The 19,262-nt window shown below is 48.5% G+C and overlaps 1 protein-coding gene across 1 annotated transcript in view; it reads left to right on the forward strand.

Annotated features, from left to right (window-relative positions):
- Positions 1 to 19,262, forward strand: part of LOC149368010 (uncharacterized) — a 70,171-nt gene that overhangs the window by 30,043 nt on the left and 20,866 nt on the right. Inside the window, exons 5-7 of the mRNA XM_089569725.1 lie at positions 1,280 to 1,527; positions 3,715 to 4,052; positions 13,579 to 13,790. Coding sequence (XP_089425851.1) covers positions 1,280 to 1,527; positions 3,715 to 4,052; positions 13,579 to 13,790 — 798 coding nt within the window. The remainder of the gene's footprint in view (positions 1 to 1,279; positions 1,528 to 3,714; positions 4,053 to 13,578; positions 13,791 to 19,262) is intronic.

The following is a 19,262-nucleotide window of genomic DNA, read 5'->3' on the forward strand; positions in this document are numbered from 1 at the left end:
TGGGCTTGTGCAGGGCATATGTAATACGAAAGGAAGATAACCACTGGTCCTTAATGGTGACGGAGCGGATTCCAAGTGAAGGCAAGCGTAGCAGGGAGCATATTCAGGCTGATGATGATGATGACGACATTCCTGAGAGTCGGTGCTTGAGGCTGCGTGAAAGATGGCAGCAGTAGTCGCAGTTCCTGGCAGACAATTTCATGGATTACTTCCCTTAAGCTGTCGCTGGTGGTGGTCGTCGAGTCCGTGTAAGTGTCGGAGAAGACGTGTAGCTGCCCGCCGCACTGGCGAGCGCTGGCGTATAGGGTCCTCTTTATGGTGGGGTTAGTGGACCCCAGGCCGCTGAGAAGACCGATTATAGCTATCGCGTCACACCCTTAAGGTGGAGCCTAGGTGTTCAATTTTTTTCCGAGCTATGTGAAATCCGAGAAGCGTATGCTTATTCTGTTGATTTCAGTCGTTCCGATTTGTATGCTTTCGATCATGCAGGACAGCCGTTCTCCCAAGTTGTTGATCAAACTTAATCTCATCTTACTTCTTGAGTGGGGCATCGGTTCCGAAAAGAACTGCCGCGTCATGGTACCGCCCGAGGAGACGTAGCGAAAACGTTTCACTTACTGCAGTAGTAGGACGTTGTACGGGGAATGCTTCGAACAATTGGACGGCCGAGTAGCGCGCCCCGGTTAGGCGACAGCAAGGAGCCGATGTCCCCACACCAACCAGTGATATCACACTTTGAGCCCTGCAAGTTGCCAAGTTGCTCCTTGGCAGGTGCCAAGAGCCAACTGGCAAGGTTGCTACATGGAAGAGCCAGCTGCGACCTGCCATGGTTGGCTAGTGGGAAAGTGTAGCATCCGCCTCGCATTCAGGAGGTGCTGCGTTCGATCCCCGGTGCCGCAGGCTACCCTTAGGTTTTTTAACGGGTACACGATTTCCCCGCTCAGGTGCTCCGCTCTTCTGGGATGAAATGCTTGGGAAAAGGCTCTTGGACCGAAACGTTGTGTTGACGGGCCATTGATGAGTTTCGCCGTCAAGCAGCCCTAAATCCGCCCCGTGCGGTATAAGCACAGTTGTGGCCCTGAACCGCTGAAACGCCCAAGCATTCTGAAAGTGCGACATTAAAGTCTTTCATTATCAGTGTCACAAGCATTGTGTGGAACCGTGCATAACTTCTGCACAAAAGTCTTTGATGCGAAGCACAGTTTTTTAATTAAAACACTTCCTTAGGGATAGGATTTCAGTAACCAGGTAGCAGAATGTGTTTTTTATTGACTCGCAGGTGGACGCGGAACGGATGAGCTGGCACGTACAGCACTTGGCGTACGGTCTCGCAAGGACGAAGTCGTTGCGGCGCCTCGCCGTCAAGTTTGCCTTCTCCAGCAGCGAGATGCGTCTCCTCCTTCTCGCAGCTCTCAATTGCGCCATGCTCGAGGAGCTGCACATTCCGCGCCTTGAGGTCACGCAATATATTGCTGTGTGTGGGGCGCTGGTGCGCGTAGGCTTCATGGACAAGCTGACCGTTGGAATGTGAGTGACCAGTGCGTTTGGTTCGCCCTCTACATGCGGCTTTCTTAAGTCTCTTAAAAAGAAATCTTAGAAGTACATATGTAAAAAAGCACGCGCATAATCTGCAACCTGTCCACTTTCTTTGGACGGTACCGTTTGCGTATTCAATAGCTTCTTGGGTTATTATTAGACCGATCTCATTGTAGTAGGCCGGGCTTATACTTCAGCCAAACTTCGTGAAACCCTGCCACAAAGTGAAGCAGTTGTGATGCTTATTAGGGATTGCGTAGCGTTAGCTCGTATCAACCCGTGTCCCAGTTGCGTGCCGTCGCCTTCGGTGTCCACAGCTTTACCTGACACCTGCAACCTGCCTCGCTTGGCAGGTGGCTAAATGGAGAGACTATATTCCCCTCTTAGAAAGAAAGCGGGAGAGAGGGTGCCAGGCGATGGGCGGCGATGTGAATAGAGGGAAATCCTATTCACCATCTTAGCAGAAAGGAGAGAGGGAATAGTGTTATGCTGGAAGCGACAGAGGCCTAGTGGCTTGGGCGTGCGTCATAGGCTGCGGGAGGTGGTCGGTTCGAACCCTACCCAAAACCGCTGCAGTCCTGAGCCAAGTCCGGATTCAGCTCCGGCTGTCTGCCTTTGCAACAAAAAAAAAAAAAACCGACCACGTCTGCGGAAAATTCTCTACTACAACACCACAGGAAACGCTCAAACATTCGTGTTACACACTCGTAACCATCCTGTGACATTTTCTTAGAACATTTATCCGCCGTTACGGTAAAACTAATAAAGAAAGGACGCCTTAGCAAGGAGTGCACAGGATTACGATGGACGTGATAGATTTTCTTCTTGTGAAAGGGTCTTTTTCTGCTTGTTTTTTTTTCGTATTCATGAGCCAACTGGTCGATCAAGCCACACATTATCCACCGTAAACAGCTCACAACACCTCTGAGTTCTTCCGAATAACTGCAAAGCACTTTCGCAAGCATTTTGTGCAGGAGCTATCGTTCCGTAGATGAATTCCTGGGTTGGTCATAAGTGCTTTTCTGCATTATGCATTCTATATCGACGTTGAAGCCCCATGAATTTTACCCTAGACAAGCGTAGCACAAGGCCAGGGGAAAGCTTGTACCCATAGCATCACCGGTGGTGCCCAACGACACTAGGGAGTGAACCTTGCGGCCTCAGCATGCGAGGCGGATAGTCAAATGAATAGCTCACCGCTTGTTTGCATAGCAGCTTGAAATGTAATATGAACATTGTTCCGGACGACAAACAAGAACACTGAATACCTCGTTCAGAAAAAACACACGCGAAGTCCATTAACATTTCTACGGAGTCGTCTTCGCGGCATCTAGCAAGTTCCGGTTGTGTTCAGTTTCGTTCAAGTAAGATCCTTGCGCTAAGATCCTTTAGATAAGGGTGCCGTTCACCAAAAACCTGACGTAGTCGTCGGCGGCATGAGCGACAAATCCTCACAGAAGCAAAGTCAGCCACCTGCCGCCTTAGTCAGATGACCTTGTGACGTCATCACAACCTGCCCATAGTGACGGGACGCAACCTGCCCACCGGCTTCTGAGCAAACTTCCCACGGTGTTAGGTGAGAGTTTACTGAATGGTCGTAATAGTTTGGGCGGGAAGAGCAACCTCGGTTCCACAAGCACCACCGATGGCTGTGTTGGAATTAGCCATGTGCTGTGGCAGTAGAATATTTATATACTGCTGCAGCACTGCTCCAGAAGTGGTATGACAGATGCGTTAATCTATGAATATAAAGTAGAGAATGGCCAATTATGCATGCATGGGCAAGTAGGCGGAATCTAGGCGACAGAGAAGGAGTACTCGCGCTGGAGGGATCTTTAATACTCTCTGATTGATAATGCTTAACCTAACCTTAACAGTAGAAAGAAACAACGGTAACCGTGTCCACGAAGTAATACGCATGAGGGCTCCAGGATGCTGAAGGTCCCACTAGCGCTTAGCGTCATACCCTGGAGGTGCAGCGTAAATGTCCTCTCAATTTTGTTGCTACCATTGGAATTGTTTTATTCACGTTTCATTTGACGGTAATAATACGTGTGGATGTTAAGCAAATAGGCACTGCTCGCATATGTTTAGACCTAGTATTCGTTTACGCTTGACAGTTAATCAGTGTCCTTTCTACATATTTGCAACGACCTGAAAGCTGTCATGTGGTTCCAGGTTGAGCGCTCGCAGCAAACTCTGGTCGTCGATGGTGCTTTTCAAGTGCCGCGATTATCTGGTAGACCACCCTGGCGAATCGTTCAACCTGGTGTACATGCCACCGCGCTCACCGTGCCGTTTCGGCTGCCACTGTGGAGATCATCTGTCATCTCTCGAGGTGGTGTTCCGGGAAGGAGACCTGGATCCAGCGATCGTACCGGTATTGAGAGCCTACCTGCCCCTGACACGGAGTCTGAGGAGACTCGACGTGCGCTTCCCAGCATCGACTTTTGGCACGCACATGGTCATTGAGGGTATCGCTCTGAACAGCAGCATTGAGGATCTCAGTTTGAACTGTAAGTAAGGGGGGGGGGGGGGGGGGGTGTTAGCGGCCAGTGCGCAAAGTTGAGGTTAAGCTCAGTTATATGCAAGACGTGCGCTGCTTAGATTGATAAAGACAGACTTAAAGACAACACGACCAGTTAAGTGCAATCTACACTGAATTCGATGCAGTGGAAAAAGACGAAACAAGAGCACATAATGTAAGCTTGACACATAGATGGGAAAAGGGAAGACGACACGGACGTGAACTGTGTGTTTTTACTGCTATGAAATGAAGTCTCAGTTGGTAGGTTGCCTTTAAACCGTCGTGTAATCGTTTTTTACTGTCATTGTCAACCTAAAGAGTGCACGTCTTACATATGATCGTGTTCCAACTAGCGCAGCCTCTAGCACTTCTTTGATACTGCGTGTTGTGAGCGTCAGTTTCATCCTGTACGCTGCCCTTCATTATGCTTACTGGAGCCTCTTGCAAGGGCCGCCCGCACAGATAACGGCTTAAAATAACAGCTAGCTGCGAGCTGCCTGAAAAGTCGCAAATTATGCCTCCTCCGACAGCAGTTGATGTGTGCTGGTTCACCTAGACTATATTGAGGGTGCTGGTAGAGATGCCTGATCACTTCCGATCAATCTGCTCTTCCAAAGCATAAAAATAACAAGCGCGTATTTTTCGATCTCCAATGCCACCATCAATTGTTGGCATGTTAGTCAAGCTTGCCGCAATTTGTCTGGCATGTTGACCATGTGTGGGTTCATGTGTGACTGCGCTGAAAATAAACACCTAGTTTTGTCATGGTTCCACCACCCTTCCATCTTTAAGCATAACTTATTTAAATCTTGTTTTGATTTCGTATTCAGTAAACATGTGCTTATCGCTTATATGCTAACAGAGAGTCTAAGAAGAACTACACCACTAAACCAACCAGCAAGAAGTTAACGAGAAATCATCGGTAACTTCTTGATTGGTGGTTTAGTGGAGTAATAATCGGTAACGTGGAGACAGTTGCAGACTAATGCCGATCCCTGCCACAGCCTTCTAAACGAAATCAACGCAACTGTATACAGTAATAGAACCCATTGCGGGCGGCTCCTCGTTATACCACACAGCATGGTCATTCTTTAAAACGTGAGCTGCCCCGATTAATCGCAAATCAACTCTTTAGCAGGAAGAGGCAGCTGTGTCTGGCATGAAGCTCGAATACCGGCTCCGGCTCGTCGACAGAGCAGAGTGGGCAGAACAAGCCTTTCGGCGTAGAAACGAGGGCAACCGACATCGCGAGATAGCAACAGTGTTTGTTTTTCACTCTCCCTTATTCACTCAGGCAGCGTGTCAGTCAGTCATTCAGTGAGTCATTGATTCACTCAGCCATTCGTTCCTTCAGTCCTTCACTGAACCACTAAGCCATTGAGTGAGTCACTCAGTTGATCACTGCCTCAGTCAGTGACTCACTCGATCAGTCACCCAGTTAGACACTCGGTCAGTCAGTGTGTGTGCCACTAACTCACTCAGTCTCTCTCTCTGTCAGTCAGTCTCTCAAACAGGGTCAGTTAGTCAGTCTCTCTCTTTCTCAGTCAGTCAGTATATCACACTGTTAGTTAGTCTCACACAATCAGTCAGTCAGTCTCCTACACTGTGTCAGTCAATGAGTATCTCACATTGTCATTGGGGTCAGTCTCTCACACTTTCAGTCAGTCAGTCTGTCTTCGTCAGTGAGTCAGTCTCTGACTCACTCTGTCTTTCTCTTACTCACTCTGTCAGTCTCTCAGTCAGTCTCTCACTCACTCAGGCTCTCAATCACTTACTCACTCTTTCACACACTCACGGAGTCACTCACTCATTCTTTCACTGACCCATGCAGTCACTCACCCACTGTTTCAATCACTCACTCTTTCTGTCACTCAGTCAGTCACTGACACTTTCACTCATTATTTCACTCACTCTGTCATTCAGTCAAACTTTCACTCATTCGGTCAGTCAGTCTCTCACTCGTTCCCTCACTCAGTCACTCACTGATTCTTTCCGTCACTCACTGATTCATTCCGTCACTCACTGATGCATTCAGCCACTCACTGATGCATTCCGCCACTCACTGATGCATTCAGCCACTCACTGATGCATTCAGCCACTCACTGATGCATTCAGCCACTCACTGATGCATTCAGCCACTCACTGATGCATTCAGCCACTCTCTGATGCATTCAGCCACTCTCTGATGCATTCAGCCACTCACAGATGCATTCAGTGACTATATTTATTCACTCATCATCATCATCAGCTTGATACTCCCACTGGAGGGCGAACCCTCTCCCATCTCTCTCCAATTAACCCTGTCCTTTGCCAGTTGCGGCCACCATATCCCCGCACACTTCCTAGTCTCATCCGCCCACCTAACTTTCTGCCACCCCCTGCTGCGTTTTCCTTCTCTTGGAATCCACACCTTTACTCTTAAGCAACACCAGTTATCTTGCCTTCGTATTACATGCACTGCCTAAGCCCACTTCTTCCTCTTGATTTCGGCTAGGATGTCATTAACCCGCGTTTGTTCCCTCACCCACTCCGCCCGCTTCCGATCTCTTAACGTTACGCCTATCATTTTTCTTTCAATAGCTCGCTCCGTTGTCCTTAACTTAAGCTGAACCCTCTTTGTTAGCCTCCACATTTCTGCCCCATAGGTGAGTACCGGTAAGATACACCTGTTGTATTCTTTCTCTTGAGGGATATTGGTAAACTGCCATTCATGATCTGACAGAACATGCCGTACGTGCCCCACCCCATTCTTATTCTTCTAGTTATTTCCATCTCATGATCCGGATCAGCGGTCACTACCTGCCCTAAGCAGATATATTCTCTTACTACTTCCAGCACCTCGCTAACAACTGCGAACTGCTGTTCCCTTGCTAGGCTGTTGAACATTATTTTGGTTTTCTGCATGTTAATTCTTAGCCCCACCGTTCTGCTCCGCCTGTCTAACTGATTGATCATGCTTTGGAGTTCTTGTCCTGAGTGGCTTAGCCAGGCAATGTCATCAGCGAATCGCAAATTACTAAGGTATTCTCCATTAACTCTTATCCCCAACTGTTCCCATTCCAGTCCCGGGAATACCTCCTGTAAGCAGGCAGTGAAGAGCATTGGCGAAATCGTGTTTCCCTGCCTGACACCTTTCCGTATTGGAATTTTATTGCTGACTTTATGGAGAACTATAGTAGCTGTGCAATCGTTATAAATATCTTCCAATATTTTCACATAACACTCTTCTACACCCTGATTCCGCAATGCCTGCATGAACGCTGAGGTTTCCACTGAATCAAATGCTTTCTCGTAATCAATGAAGGCTATATATAGGGGTTGGTTATATTCTGCGCATTTCTCTATCACCTGATTCATAGTGTGAATGTGACCTATTGTCGAGTATCCTTTACAAAAGCCTGCCTGATCATTTGGTTGACTAAAGTCCAAGGTTGTCCTGACTCTATTAGCGATTACCTTAGTAAATACCTTGTAGGCAACGGACAATAAGCTGATTGGTCTGTAATCCTTCAAGTCCTTGACGTCTCCTTTCTTATGAATTAAGATAATGTTGGCGTTCTTCCAAGCTTCTGGTACTCTCGAGGTCACAAGGCATTGCGTATACAGGGTGGCTAGTTTTTGTAGCACAATCTCTCCTCCGTCCTTCAGCAAATCTGCTGTCGCGTGATCCTCACCAGCTGCTTTCCCTCTTTGCATTGCTCCTAAGGCTTTCTTTACTTCCTCCTTCTTTACTGGCAGGATGTACCATTGATGTGCTCGACTGCCTCCCTCAGTAGCTTGATGATTACATTCGCTTCTGTATAGATTTGTGTAGACCTCTTCGGCTCATTCAACTATCTTATCCATACTGCTGATGACATTGCCCTGTTTGTCTTTTAGCGCATACATCTTGTTTTTACCTATACCTAGTTTTCTATTCACTGCTTTTAAGTTACTTCCGTTCTTTAGAGCGTGCTCAGTTTTCTCCATGTTAAACTTCCTGATGTCGCCTACCTTGCGCTTATTTATTAACTTCGATAGCTCTGCTCGTTCTATCCTGTCTGTGGAGTTAGACGTCCTCATGCTTTGGCGTTTCTTAATCAGATCTTTAGTCTCCTGAGATAGCTTGCTGGTATCCTGTCGAACCATCCTACCACCTACTTCTGCGGCGCACTCTGTAACGATAGCTATAAGATTCATTTTTTCAACACTACGGTCGTCTTCTTCCGTTAAAGCGGAAAATCTGTTCTGCAGCGACATTCTGAATTCCTCTATCTTCACTCTTAATGCTAACTCATTAATAGCCTTTCGCTTCACCAGTTTCTCCGTTCCCTCATCAAATCTAAGCTAACACGGGACGTTACCATTCTGTGGTCGCTACAACGGACCTTACCGAGGACCTCCACATCCCCTACGATGCCAGGGTGTGCACACAGTATGAAGTCTATTTCATTTTTAGTCTCACCATTGGGGCTCTTCCACGTCCACTTCCTGTTTGCTCGTTTGCGGAAGAAGGTATTCATAATTCGTAAATTATTTCTATCCGCGAACTCTACTAATAACTCTCCCCTACTGTTCCTAGAACCTATGCCATAGTCCCCTACCGCCTTGTCTACAGCCTGCTTTTCACCTACTTTTGCATTAAAGTCGCCCATCAGTACAGTGTACTGTGATTTTACTTTGGTCATTACCAATTCCACACCCTCCGAGAAGCTTTCAACTATCTGGTCATCATGGCTTGATGTAGGTGCGTAGGCCTGCACCACCTTGAGCTTGTACCTCTTATTAAGCCTAATTACGATAGCTGCCACTCTCTCGTTAATACAGTAAAACTCCTCGATGTTGCCAGCTATATCCTGATTAATGAGGAATCCCACACCTAGTTCTCGCCTATCTGCTAATCCACGATAGCACAGTGCATGCCCGCCCTTTAGTACTGTATACGCCTCATCTGTCCTCCTAACCTCACTAAGCCCTATGACATCCCATTTAATGCCGGCTAATTCCTCCAATAGCACTGCTAAGCTAGCCTCATTTGATGAGGTTCTTGCGTTAAACGTGGCCAGGTTCAGTTTCCAATGGCGGCCTGTCCGGAGCCAGAGATTCTTAGCACCCTCCGCTGCGTCACAGATCTGACCGCCGCCTTGGTCAGTTGCTCCGCAGCCGCTGGGGACTGAGGGCCGAGGATTAATTGGTTTCTTCATAGAAGGTTGTGGCCAAGTACTACACCAGGGTTTTCCAAATCCTGTTCTGGTGAGGAAGTGCGTTGTCGGTTCTGGTCACCGAAATCAGGCCGCACTCCAAGCTGGTTATGCAATTCCATCGACACGCGGAGTTTTTTTAATCCAGTGGAGAATTGCGTGGCACCGGGATTCGAACCCCGGTCCTCTTGAACGCGAGGCGGATGCTCTACCTCTACGCCATCGCTGCATCAATGTGCGATGTCAGTGCACGTTAAAGAACCCCAGGTGGTCGAAATTTCCGGAGCCCTTCACTACGGCGTCCCTCATAGCCTTATTTTCTTTAGGACCTTAAAACCGAATAAACAAAACATTCCCTCACTCACCCGCTCATTCCCTCACTCACCCGCTCATTCCCTCACTCAGCCGCTCATTCCCTATCTCAGCCGCTCATTCCCTCACTCAGCCGCTCATTCCCTCACTCAGCCGCTCATTCTCTCACTCAGTCGCTCATTCCCTCACTCAGTTGTTCATTCCCCCACTCAGCCACTCATGCCCTCACTCAGTCGCTCACTCACTCAGTCGCTCACTCACTCACTCAGTCGCTCACTCACTCACTCAGTCGCTCACTCACTGAGTCATTCACTAACTCACGAAAGGCGCATGCAACGGGAGAAAAATGGACAAAAGTAGTCACGAGACACATCCGAAGCAAGAGACTCCGCCATCAGCGACCACGATATGACGCTAGTCACGGCCACGATTGAGAGACCAGCACTAATTCATTAGCGCCGCTGAACTGAACGCTTAGTGTCGTCCACTTTAAATATCCGTGTTTCGTGCTTCATTCGCATAACTATTGCTTACTGGACTCGACCATACCCACGTATCTCTTGGCCATTGTTAGAGCATGAGTGTAATAACGCGACAGCGATTAGTCTTCCGTTCTGCAGAAAATCAAGCACTGTCCCTGTCGACGTCGTCGGAGATGTGAGCGAAAAATCCTGGTCGTTCCACCTGCTCACCGTAAGAAATGACAATGACTGGTCTTGAGAGGTCGCTTGGGCAGAGCAACCTGGGTCTGACAAGCCCCACTGGTGGCCTTTCTGAAAGTGACCTGAATGGGCAGCGGTACTATCGCGCTCAATATGACTTGCAACCTCAAGCAGCGTGGCCGGAGCGCTCCCCAGAAGCACGATGGAGTCGACAAGCGACGCGCATGAAAACGAAAAGGAAATAATTTTGCTGTTCCACACCTCAGTCTTCTCCTCTGTGCCGTCTGGCCTTGGCAGTAGCATGGCGTTATTGCATCGCCAGCGCTTGCGTGACGAATGTAGCCGCATGCCACAGTTGATTTTGTTTCATTCCTTTTCCTTTCACCTGTCATCCCCGAAAAAACCATGGCCCAAAATCGCGCTTCAACCACAGTATTACTGGAGCGGTTTTGACGGTGTGAGCCTGTGTTGGAGGAGCGGTGCATATTGCTGTTGCAAATATGGCCGGAGTTCCGGAAAGCGAACGTATACGGATCTCGGAACTTTCCCTGAGGTCCTACACTCCGTGCAGAATTCCATAGATGATGGTGCGGTCAGCGCACACAGTCAACCGTATCGTGCAGGCATATCGAAAGGGGTGCCGCATTTCAGTAATCCACATAACCGAGGCCCGCAGGAAACTACAGCGACAGAAGATAAAGTTTTGATTGCGGCCACCTTCGCTATCCCGTTTGGCACCGCGCAAGATTTCTCCGATGCCGCGAGGGTTTCAGCTTCCATTTCAGCAGTGAAGATACGGCTGGCTGAAGGTGGTCGAAAGAGCCGAGTGGCCGTGCAGAAGCCACGATTGATGCAGCAGGACAAAGCGGCCCGCCTCCAGTTCGCCAATGTGCACAGTGGCTGGAGTGTTGACCAGTGGGAAACAGTCGTCTTTTCAGATGAGTCGACCTTCACCACCATCTAGGACCAGACACGGCGTGTTTGGCGGCCTGAACGCGCTCGCTATGATCAAGAATATATTCAGGATGTGGCTGCAAGCGGCAGGACGGCTGTAAACGTATGGGGAGCCATGTCGGGGGAAGGACTGGGTCTATTGGTCCGAATTGAAGGCTCCCTGATCTGCGAAAAGTATTGAAGTATTGTGAGATCTTGGACTGTAGAGTGATTCCTTATGTCTTGGATGGCCCGTTTCCTAACGGAAACTTTTTTTTTTGCCAGCAACACCTATCTCCCATCCACACAGCAAGGCGGGTCAAGACATTTCTACAGGAACGTGATATACCCCAACTTCGATAGATCCCTAAGGGGGCGGACATGAATATTATTGAACATGTCTGGGGTCGAATGGAGAGCACATTATGCAATTAAAGCCTCCACGGCGCATCTCACGAGGACTTGCGGATCGCCGTCCAAGAAGCTTGGAATGCCTTCCGAGCAGACACGAGCTACGTTGAAGCCCTCTATGCGTCCCTTCTGTCGAGGATGAATGAAATTATCAGCGCTCATGGGGTGTGACCCGCTATTAGGCATCTTCAGTTCCGTTTTATGCGAAGCATATTACAATAGGTAACCCAAACCCTTCGTGACGGTTACACGCCGTGCACACCATGTGACACAATGACGTCACGACAGGTGAGAGACGGGGCTCCAACTCGTGCCGTCGCTGCGGTCGCACGCCGTGCAGACCACGTGGTATGGTGGCGTCACACCACGTGACACAATGACGTCACGACAGATGAGAGACGGGGCTCCAACTTGTGCCGTCGCTGCGGTTGCACGCCGTGCAGACCACGTGGTATGGTGACGTCACACCACGTGACACAATGACGTCACGACAGATCGCCGTCACGCGCTGGGAGAGGGAGAACGATGCCATCGCACAGACGCCGGAATGTCCTCGAGCGGCATTCCCGCGCATTTCGAACGCGCGTTCACACTCGGTGTAGGTGAAACGCTCGCACCACCGAGCAGGCGGACGCGGCTTCCGTGGCAATCCAGGCGCTCACCCAACGCGCCGTCTCGGGGTTAGTCGGCGTTCCGCTGTAGCCATGCCGTTGTCTTCCCCCACGACGAAGGCTTCTAGTGGTTGTATTAAAATGACCAAGTATTCAACCAAGGAAAGCCATGTATTACCAAGCTTAGCCATCAATATGCTTCGCATCTAGCCAGGGTTAACCAAGTTAAGCCTCAGCCATTTTTATTTGTTTTGCCGCCGCGCTGGCTCAGTGGCTATGGTGTTCGGCTGCTGGCCCGAAAGACGCGGGTTCGATCCCGGCCGCGGCGGTTGAATTTCTTTGGAGGAGAAATTCGAGGCCCGTGTACTGTGCGATGTCAGTGCACGTTAAAGAACCCCAGGTGGTCGAAATTTCCGCAGCCCTCCACTACGGCGTCTCTCATAGCCTCAGTCGCTTTGGGACGTTAAACCCCATAAACAAACAAACAAACAAATTTTTATTTGTTTTCTTCGAACGACGGTCATCGCTCCGCCTCATTTGTGTATGTTTCGTTGTGCCAAATAAAACTGTTCGTGCAGGGGTGTTTTATGTCGCTAAATGAATTTCTGCTCTTCCTGGGACTTCTCGCTCTCATAGTTCACTGCTTCAGAGCATAATTTCGCCACCGGCCTTAGCATAAAGCCGTCGGCCCCACCATAAAACCACAGCTGTGCAAGGCTAGACGCACCGGCGCCTGTGAGACTTAACGAGAGGACGCGTAGGATGCGCCTGACTGGTTGAACAGCAGAATCCTTTCCACTTTGCTTTCAGGCGCGCTTCTTGTCGGCCCCACCATGCTTCCGCAAACGCTGCGGCGACACGTTCGCGGGTTGAAACTGATAGTGAGCACGATAGTACATCGCTTAGCAGTTGCACTACAGTGCCAGTAGCGACTTCCCGCGATTTATGCGCGTTAATAGAGAACTTCCCAGCCTGAGAAGTTATAAGCAAAGAGGACCCCAGGTAGCTGAAGCAACCTATAAACGCTGTCGTGCAACACCCTTCAAGGGGAGCTTAAGTGCCCCCTCAAGTTTCTTGTAACGCTGGCTCCGTCTTCAAGGCAGGGAGCATGAACGCATCTCGAAGTCACAGTTCTTGTCCCTATTAATGCGACCAAAATTGCCCATTAATACCTTAGAAAACGGTGCATCGTAGGCCATTTAAAAATCCGCGCTGCGTAAATTTGAGTTTCATTTTCGTCTTCTATTTTCGTTTATTAGTGCATTTATTTTCAGGTTCACGCCTTTTTTTCTGTTAAATTGTAGTACTGATAAGCGTTTAACTGAGTGGCAGGCTAACTGTGGTAAAAATGTCCTTGCTTCTCTTTGAAAAATTGACCGAAAACAAGTTCTTCCGCGTCCTCGCAGGGCTCTCTGTGAGCGAGGAAGACGCGGAAGTGCTTTGCGACTGGGTTGCGCACAGTAACCGTCTGCATAGCCTGAAGCTGGCACTGGCCGACGAAGGAGACAAACTGGTTTTGCAAAGGCTGGCCATGGCTCTCAAGAGAAGCTACACGCTTACCTCCATCGATGTGACCCAGTGGCCTAGTGATGGACCTGGACTGAATACCATGACTCTGGTAGGCAGCTTATGTTTGACGTACAGGTGTCTATCAAATGTTTCTTCAATCCACCTTCGGCTTGATGTGGCCATCACATTGCTTACCGTGGCTGCTCACATTGCAGCAAACGCGCCGAGTAAACAATCGCCAGCCGCCGATGTGCATTTTCTGTGCGTTCGCTTAAGGCAGGTGTCCCTTCACTTCAGGCGCACCAATGTCACTTTTTTATTGCCTTCCATGGGAAGTACTTATTTATAAGCTTTTGCACGGTGCACAATCGAGATCAAAAGGGATCCGAACTCGGCGGTACGCGCTTCGCTGCTCGATTTTTTTCATCGCGTTTTTACCTGGGTGGCAAGAAAAATACGTTAAAGCCATCCTAGAATGTATCATGGACGACTGGAAAGTCTTTACACTACTACTACCCAAGTAAAAACATGATGAAAAGAAATTCGAACAGCGCAGCGCGTAGGCGTCTTATTGTTGCCTTTTATTTTAATCTCCCCTGTAACCGTTCGTTGTTAACTGCTGTGCACTCTTCGTCAGTCGTGATGTCACAGGAGAACAACCTCATGCGCTGCTGATGAGTTGTAGGAGACTAGAGCAGATCTCAGAACTGTGAAAATTCAGATGCCACCACCTGGTTAGCTGCTTACGTGTGATATCTGCATCGCCCCCCCCCCCCCCTCCTTACCCCACCATAGAACGGCCACGCTAACTCCGCATACGGCTAGGCCTAACTCGATCGCGAGTACCTGCCCCTGGACAAGGCCGAGGGAGTTTGTTCAAGCAGCCTTCACACTGCCCTCACCATCCAGACCTACTTTGGTCACATGACCACACGGGAGAGGTGCTAGAAACCTCGCCCCTCCTTGCCCACTTAAATAAGGTTCCTACTTGCTAAAGTGTTAACGAGTTTTCAGGCGGCCCTATGCAATGCCGTCCTGGATCACGCGTCTATGCAGAACCTATATGCTAAGGGGTGGCCGGCCCCAAGGAGACACTGAAGACACACTGAACTTTTCCTGTGTCGATGGTACCGCCTTCTAAAGACAAACAACCTACTTTCACGAAATCGGCGCTTTTATAAGGTAGAAAACACCCTGAGACGGGATACAATTGCCGCCATCGCCCAGCGATATCGCAGCTGTAGTTTCGGAGTCGACACCGACTTTTTAGGCGCGTCCCCCGAAGGGTACACTACACCGCCACGCAGTCTAACACGGCGGCAACTGTTCCTTTTCATTAAAGGCGTTGATTAATACGTCAAGAATTTGAATCACCTGGCAGAATGATTTGTAAACCTAGTTTTCTCGGCGATAAACGTATTTTGCTGCCAGAAAAACGATTACATAAACAGATAGAGGCGAAGCAAAAGTTGTATTGAACAAATATTGAATGAAGTTCACCTGAATGTCCCATTAAAGTCAGGATGGTGAGTTCGCTCACGCTCTAAAGCATTATTTACAACTGTCTCAAAAGCACCACAAGGTTTCACATTTGACTTCATCTTTGATGCATCATAGCCCCAGCGGCTTATGTACCATAAATTCTAACGCAACAAAAGACTGCATCGTTCTAGCGCGCGTACTGTCCATATCTCGTAGGCACACACGAGCAGAAGGCGCCCAGGACGGCGATCACGTGACATGACATCATTTCCGTCCGCAGCGAAAGTGGCTTGTTTACCTGCAGCCGCGGCGGAACACGGTTTAAAAAGCGGCTCAAGTCTGGACTTCTCCGAGGATCTTAGCGAAGTTAGGTTTGTGTCATGTGGTGTTAGAATGGCCAGCTGATACCGCACAGAGGATTTGAAAACAAGTAAATTAGTAGACGGTGATGGTAAGGAGATGTTCTGGTCTAAATACGCTTGGTTGTGGGTGGGTGTACAAGGATTAATAGGTGAAACCATGCTTCATTGTAAGCCATATTAATGGCTGAGTATTTGAACCAGTATGCAGTGAATATACCTTTCCCGGTAAGGCCTTATAACAAGGCAAGCTAGTTTGCTGCTTGGCGCCACCACGGGCCCTTAGCCCATACACCGAATATGTAATCCTCACCGTGGTGAACCATTTTAAGGTGAAGGGTAGAAACCATGAACGGTAGCGGTCGGGGCCATGGTCAAGATGCGGCCAGTCGGGGGCTCTGGGTCCTTCCAGTGAATAAGAGGGCCGAACACAGGCGACATTTTATGAACCGTCAGTATACCCTCAACGCATCAGTAATTCTTCTTCCAAAAAACCTGACTGTTCCCTGAAAAAGAACCGCATCGATGGAGGCTTTGCCAGAACCCGACTTGACTGTCACCATTTTCCTCGTATTCTGATCATCCATTTTCTTGTAGATAATGACCCGGTTGCCGAAATGTCTGTCTGTGTTACTGTCAGGACCCTCGATAAAATGATAGGCAAAAACTATAATGCAAGAAAACTCTCATTCGGTGACCTCCTTGTCGAACTATCCCAGAAAGGTTACTCACTCACCTCACTCAAGCAAAAACAGTTCGCTCACCTCCTGGTGTCCATCACCCCCCACCGCAGCCAGAACACTGTACAAGGTGCTATATTCGAACGCTATCTCCAACGCGAAACAAATTCAGACCTACTTCAAGGCTTCTGAAGATGCCATTGCCTTTCACCGCATCACCGTAAGGCGGAACTATGAAGAGGATGTGACACCCTATATCGTCCTGACATTTTTGAGGTCCCGACTACCAGATGCTGGAAAAGCATAATTCATTCACTGTAAAATCAGTCTCTTTGTACCAAACCCGAGAAGATGCTTCAACTGCGAAAAGTGCGGGTACGGACCCAAAACATGCTATTGAAAACTCACCTTTGCGAAGTGCAGTGCTCATGAGCACCCAACTGATAACTCCAGTGCCGCTCATGAAGAATGCCCCAGCTGTCAAGGGCGCCACGCCGCGTACTCACTAACATGTCAGGCATTTCAAAATGAGGAAAAGTAATACAGAGCAAAGTAAGAGAAAACATCACATTCTCAGAAGCCCGGAAGGAGCTCTCGCTAGTCTCCGGAGTATCCTGCCCTGACGCATGGCGCCGGGGGGGGGGGGGGGGGGGGGGGGGTCGCTGCCTCTCGTCACGGTGGGCACGCAATAGAGCATCGCTGATGCACTCCCGTCTGGGCCCTTTACGAAGCAGCCTTCAGCTACACCAACTTTCCATATCCCAGAGGTCAGTGCACGTTAAAGAACCCCAGGTGGTCGAAATTTCCAGAGCCCTTTACTACGGCGTCCTTCATAGCCTGAATCGCTTTGGGAGGTTAAAGCCCTCTTAACCATAAACCAAAACCTTTTCACAGACCTCTGGGAAAACACAGACAAATCAGAGCGAGCCTCTACCATTTGACAATCTCACATCGGCTTTCGTGTCCACACTGGAAGCAGAGGAGCTGACACCGGGATTCTTAGCGTCTGAAACGCTGAGGGAGTACCCCAAAGAGAGGCAGAGCTTTTTGGACGGCGTTAAACCAAAAAGACCTCTGCCAGCCAAGCCGCCTGATAAAGGCGGCGATACCTGGATACCTCCGACTAGTCTTCGCTTCCTGACTTAAGGACTGTGGCTGTCGAGAGCATTATCCACTGGAACTGCCGAGGGCTACTTAAGAACCTGGATGGCATGCATCAAATACTCGCGCAATATCGACCAAGCGTACGGTGCCTACAGGAAACGCATTTATACCCAACATATACAAACTTTCTAAAAAAATATTTATGCCGGAAGGACAGGATATGCAGTGCCCACTCATCGAATGGCGTTGCTTTTGTGGCTCAGAATTCAATTCCCTCTCAATGTCTTCCACTGGCTACTGAAGCAGTGGCATATGACCCCTAACTTTCGGCAGAGTAATAACCGTATGTTCTCTGTATATTCCACCAGATCATTCCCTGTCGGTTGGCGAACTTGAAAAATTTATCGACCAGCTTCCGGAGCCATTCCTGTTGGCGATTTTAACGCACACCACCCATTATGTGGAGGTACTAGAATCGATTCGCGAGGTGCGCTAATCTAAATATTCCTATTATCGTCTGGATCATGCATATTCAATAGAAAAGAACCAACATATCTTGATACAGCACAGAAATATACACAGCGATAGACCTTGCTACTTGCTCTCCATCGCTCTTGGCAGCTTCTGAGTGGGCTGTTATTGATAACCTCTATGACAGTGACCACCTTCACATTTGTTTAAAATAGAGAGAAAATAAAAATCGAGGGTAAACAATCGTAGGAAGTTTAAAGAACAGATTGCTGACTGGAATTTGTTCTGGGAACTCTCAGCATTGCCTTGCGATCGATTACAGACCTTGGTATAGATGAATATCCACCCTTGATCACACTAGATATTATACACACTGCACAAAAATCCTTTATTAGTAAACAAAAGACTAGCGCATAAAACTAGAACACAGACATGTAAGTAGACAGGACAAGCGCTAAACATCAACATCAAGTTAATGTTTAGCGCTTGTCTTGTCTCCTTCTGTGCAAGTGTCTTAGTTTTACGCGCTAGTCTTTTAGTTAATGACGACACACCAACTAGCCCAGCTTTCCGCCTTGATAACAAAAATCCATTCCTCGGACATCAGGTAAAATACAAAACAAACGCAAACCATGGTGGAACACAGTGCAAGAAAACTCGTCAGAACCAAAATAATTCATAGTCAAAATGCCGCCGTTACCTACAGTTGACAACTGAGTAAGTTTCAAGCGCACTAAAGCAAATGTCACGCATACTCAACGTATATTCAAGCGGGAAAGCTGGCAGTTGTTTTCTCCTCTGTAAATTCTTACACAGATGTATAAAGTGTATAGTAGACTAAAAGCACTCAAAGGGCATATTGCACATCCAATTCCTCTTCTTAGTACTGCTGGCGATACATTGGAGCACCAAGCAGATGCACTAGGCAAACACTTCGAATGCACTTTCAGCTCAGCTCATTACAATGATTCCTTCTCGAGATACGAGCTGGCTGAGGAGCAGTAACCTATTGCAAAAAAAGACGATGCGTAGGAGGGTACAACAGCCCATTTACTTTACTTTACTACAGTTGAAGGTTGCCTGAAGTAAATGTGGCAACTCAACCGCAGTAGGCCCTTACAGGATAGCATAAGAAATGCTCTAGCACCCGCACGAAGAAACCCTTGACGCTCTCCTGTGCCTGTTTAACAAGATATTGACCGATGGACGTTTTCCCAAAGCCTGGAAAGAAGCAATTATTGCCCCTAACATTAAAGCCAGGCAAAGAAACCACACTTTCTGCCAGTTGTCGGCCAACTGCCCTAACCAGCTTTTATGTAAACTCTTTGAAAAAATGATAAATTGCCACCTTGTCAATTTCCTTGAATTGAACGGTCAGCTTGACCGGCACCAAGCTGTATTTAGAGCTAATCGGTCAACCACTGACCAGGTCGCCGCCTTCGAATCTGACATAAGCGACGCGTTTGTGCAGTACAGCACTGTTTA

Source organism: Amblyomma mixtum, chromosome 1 (assembly GCF_055824585.1).
Source record: "Amblyomma mixtum isolate Tamu chromosome 1, ASM5582458v1, whole genome shotgun sequence".
NCBI lineage: Eukaryota > Metazoa > Arthropoda > Arachnida > Ixodida > Ixodidae > Amblyomma > Amblyomma mixtum.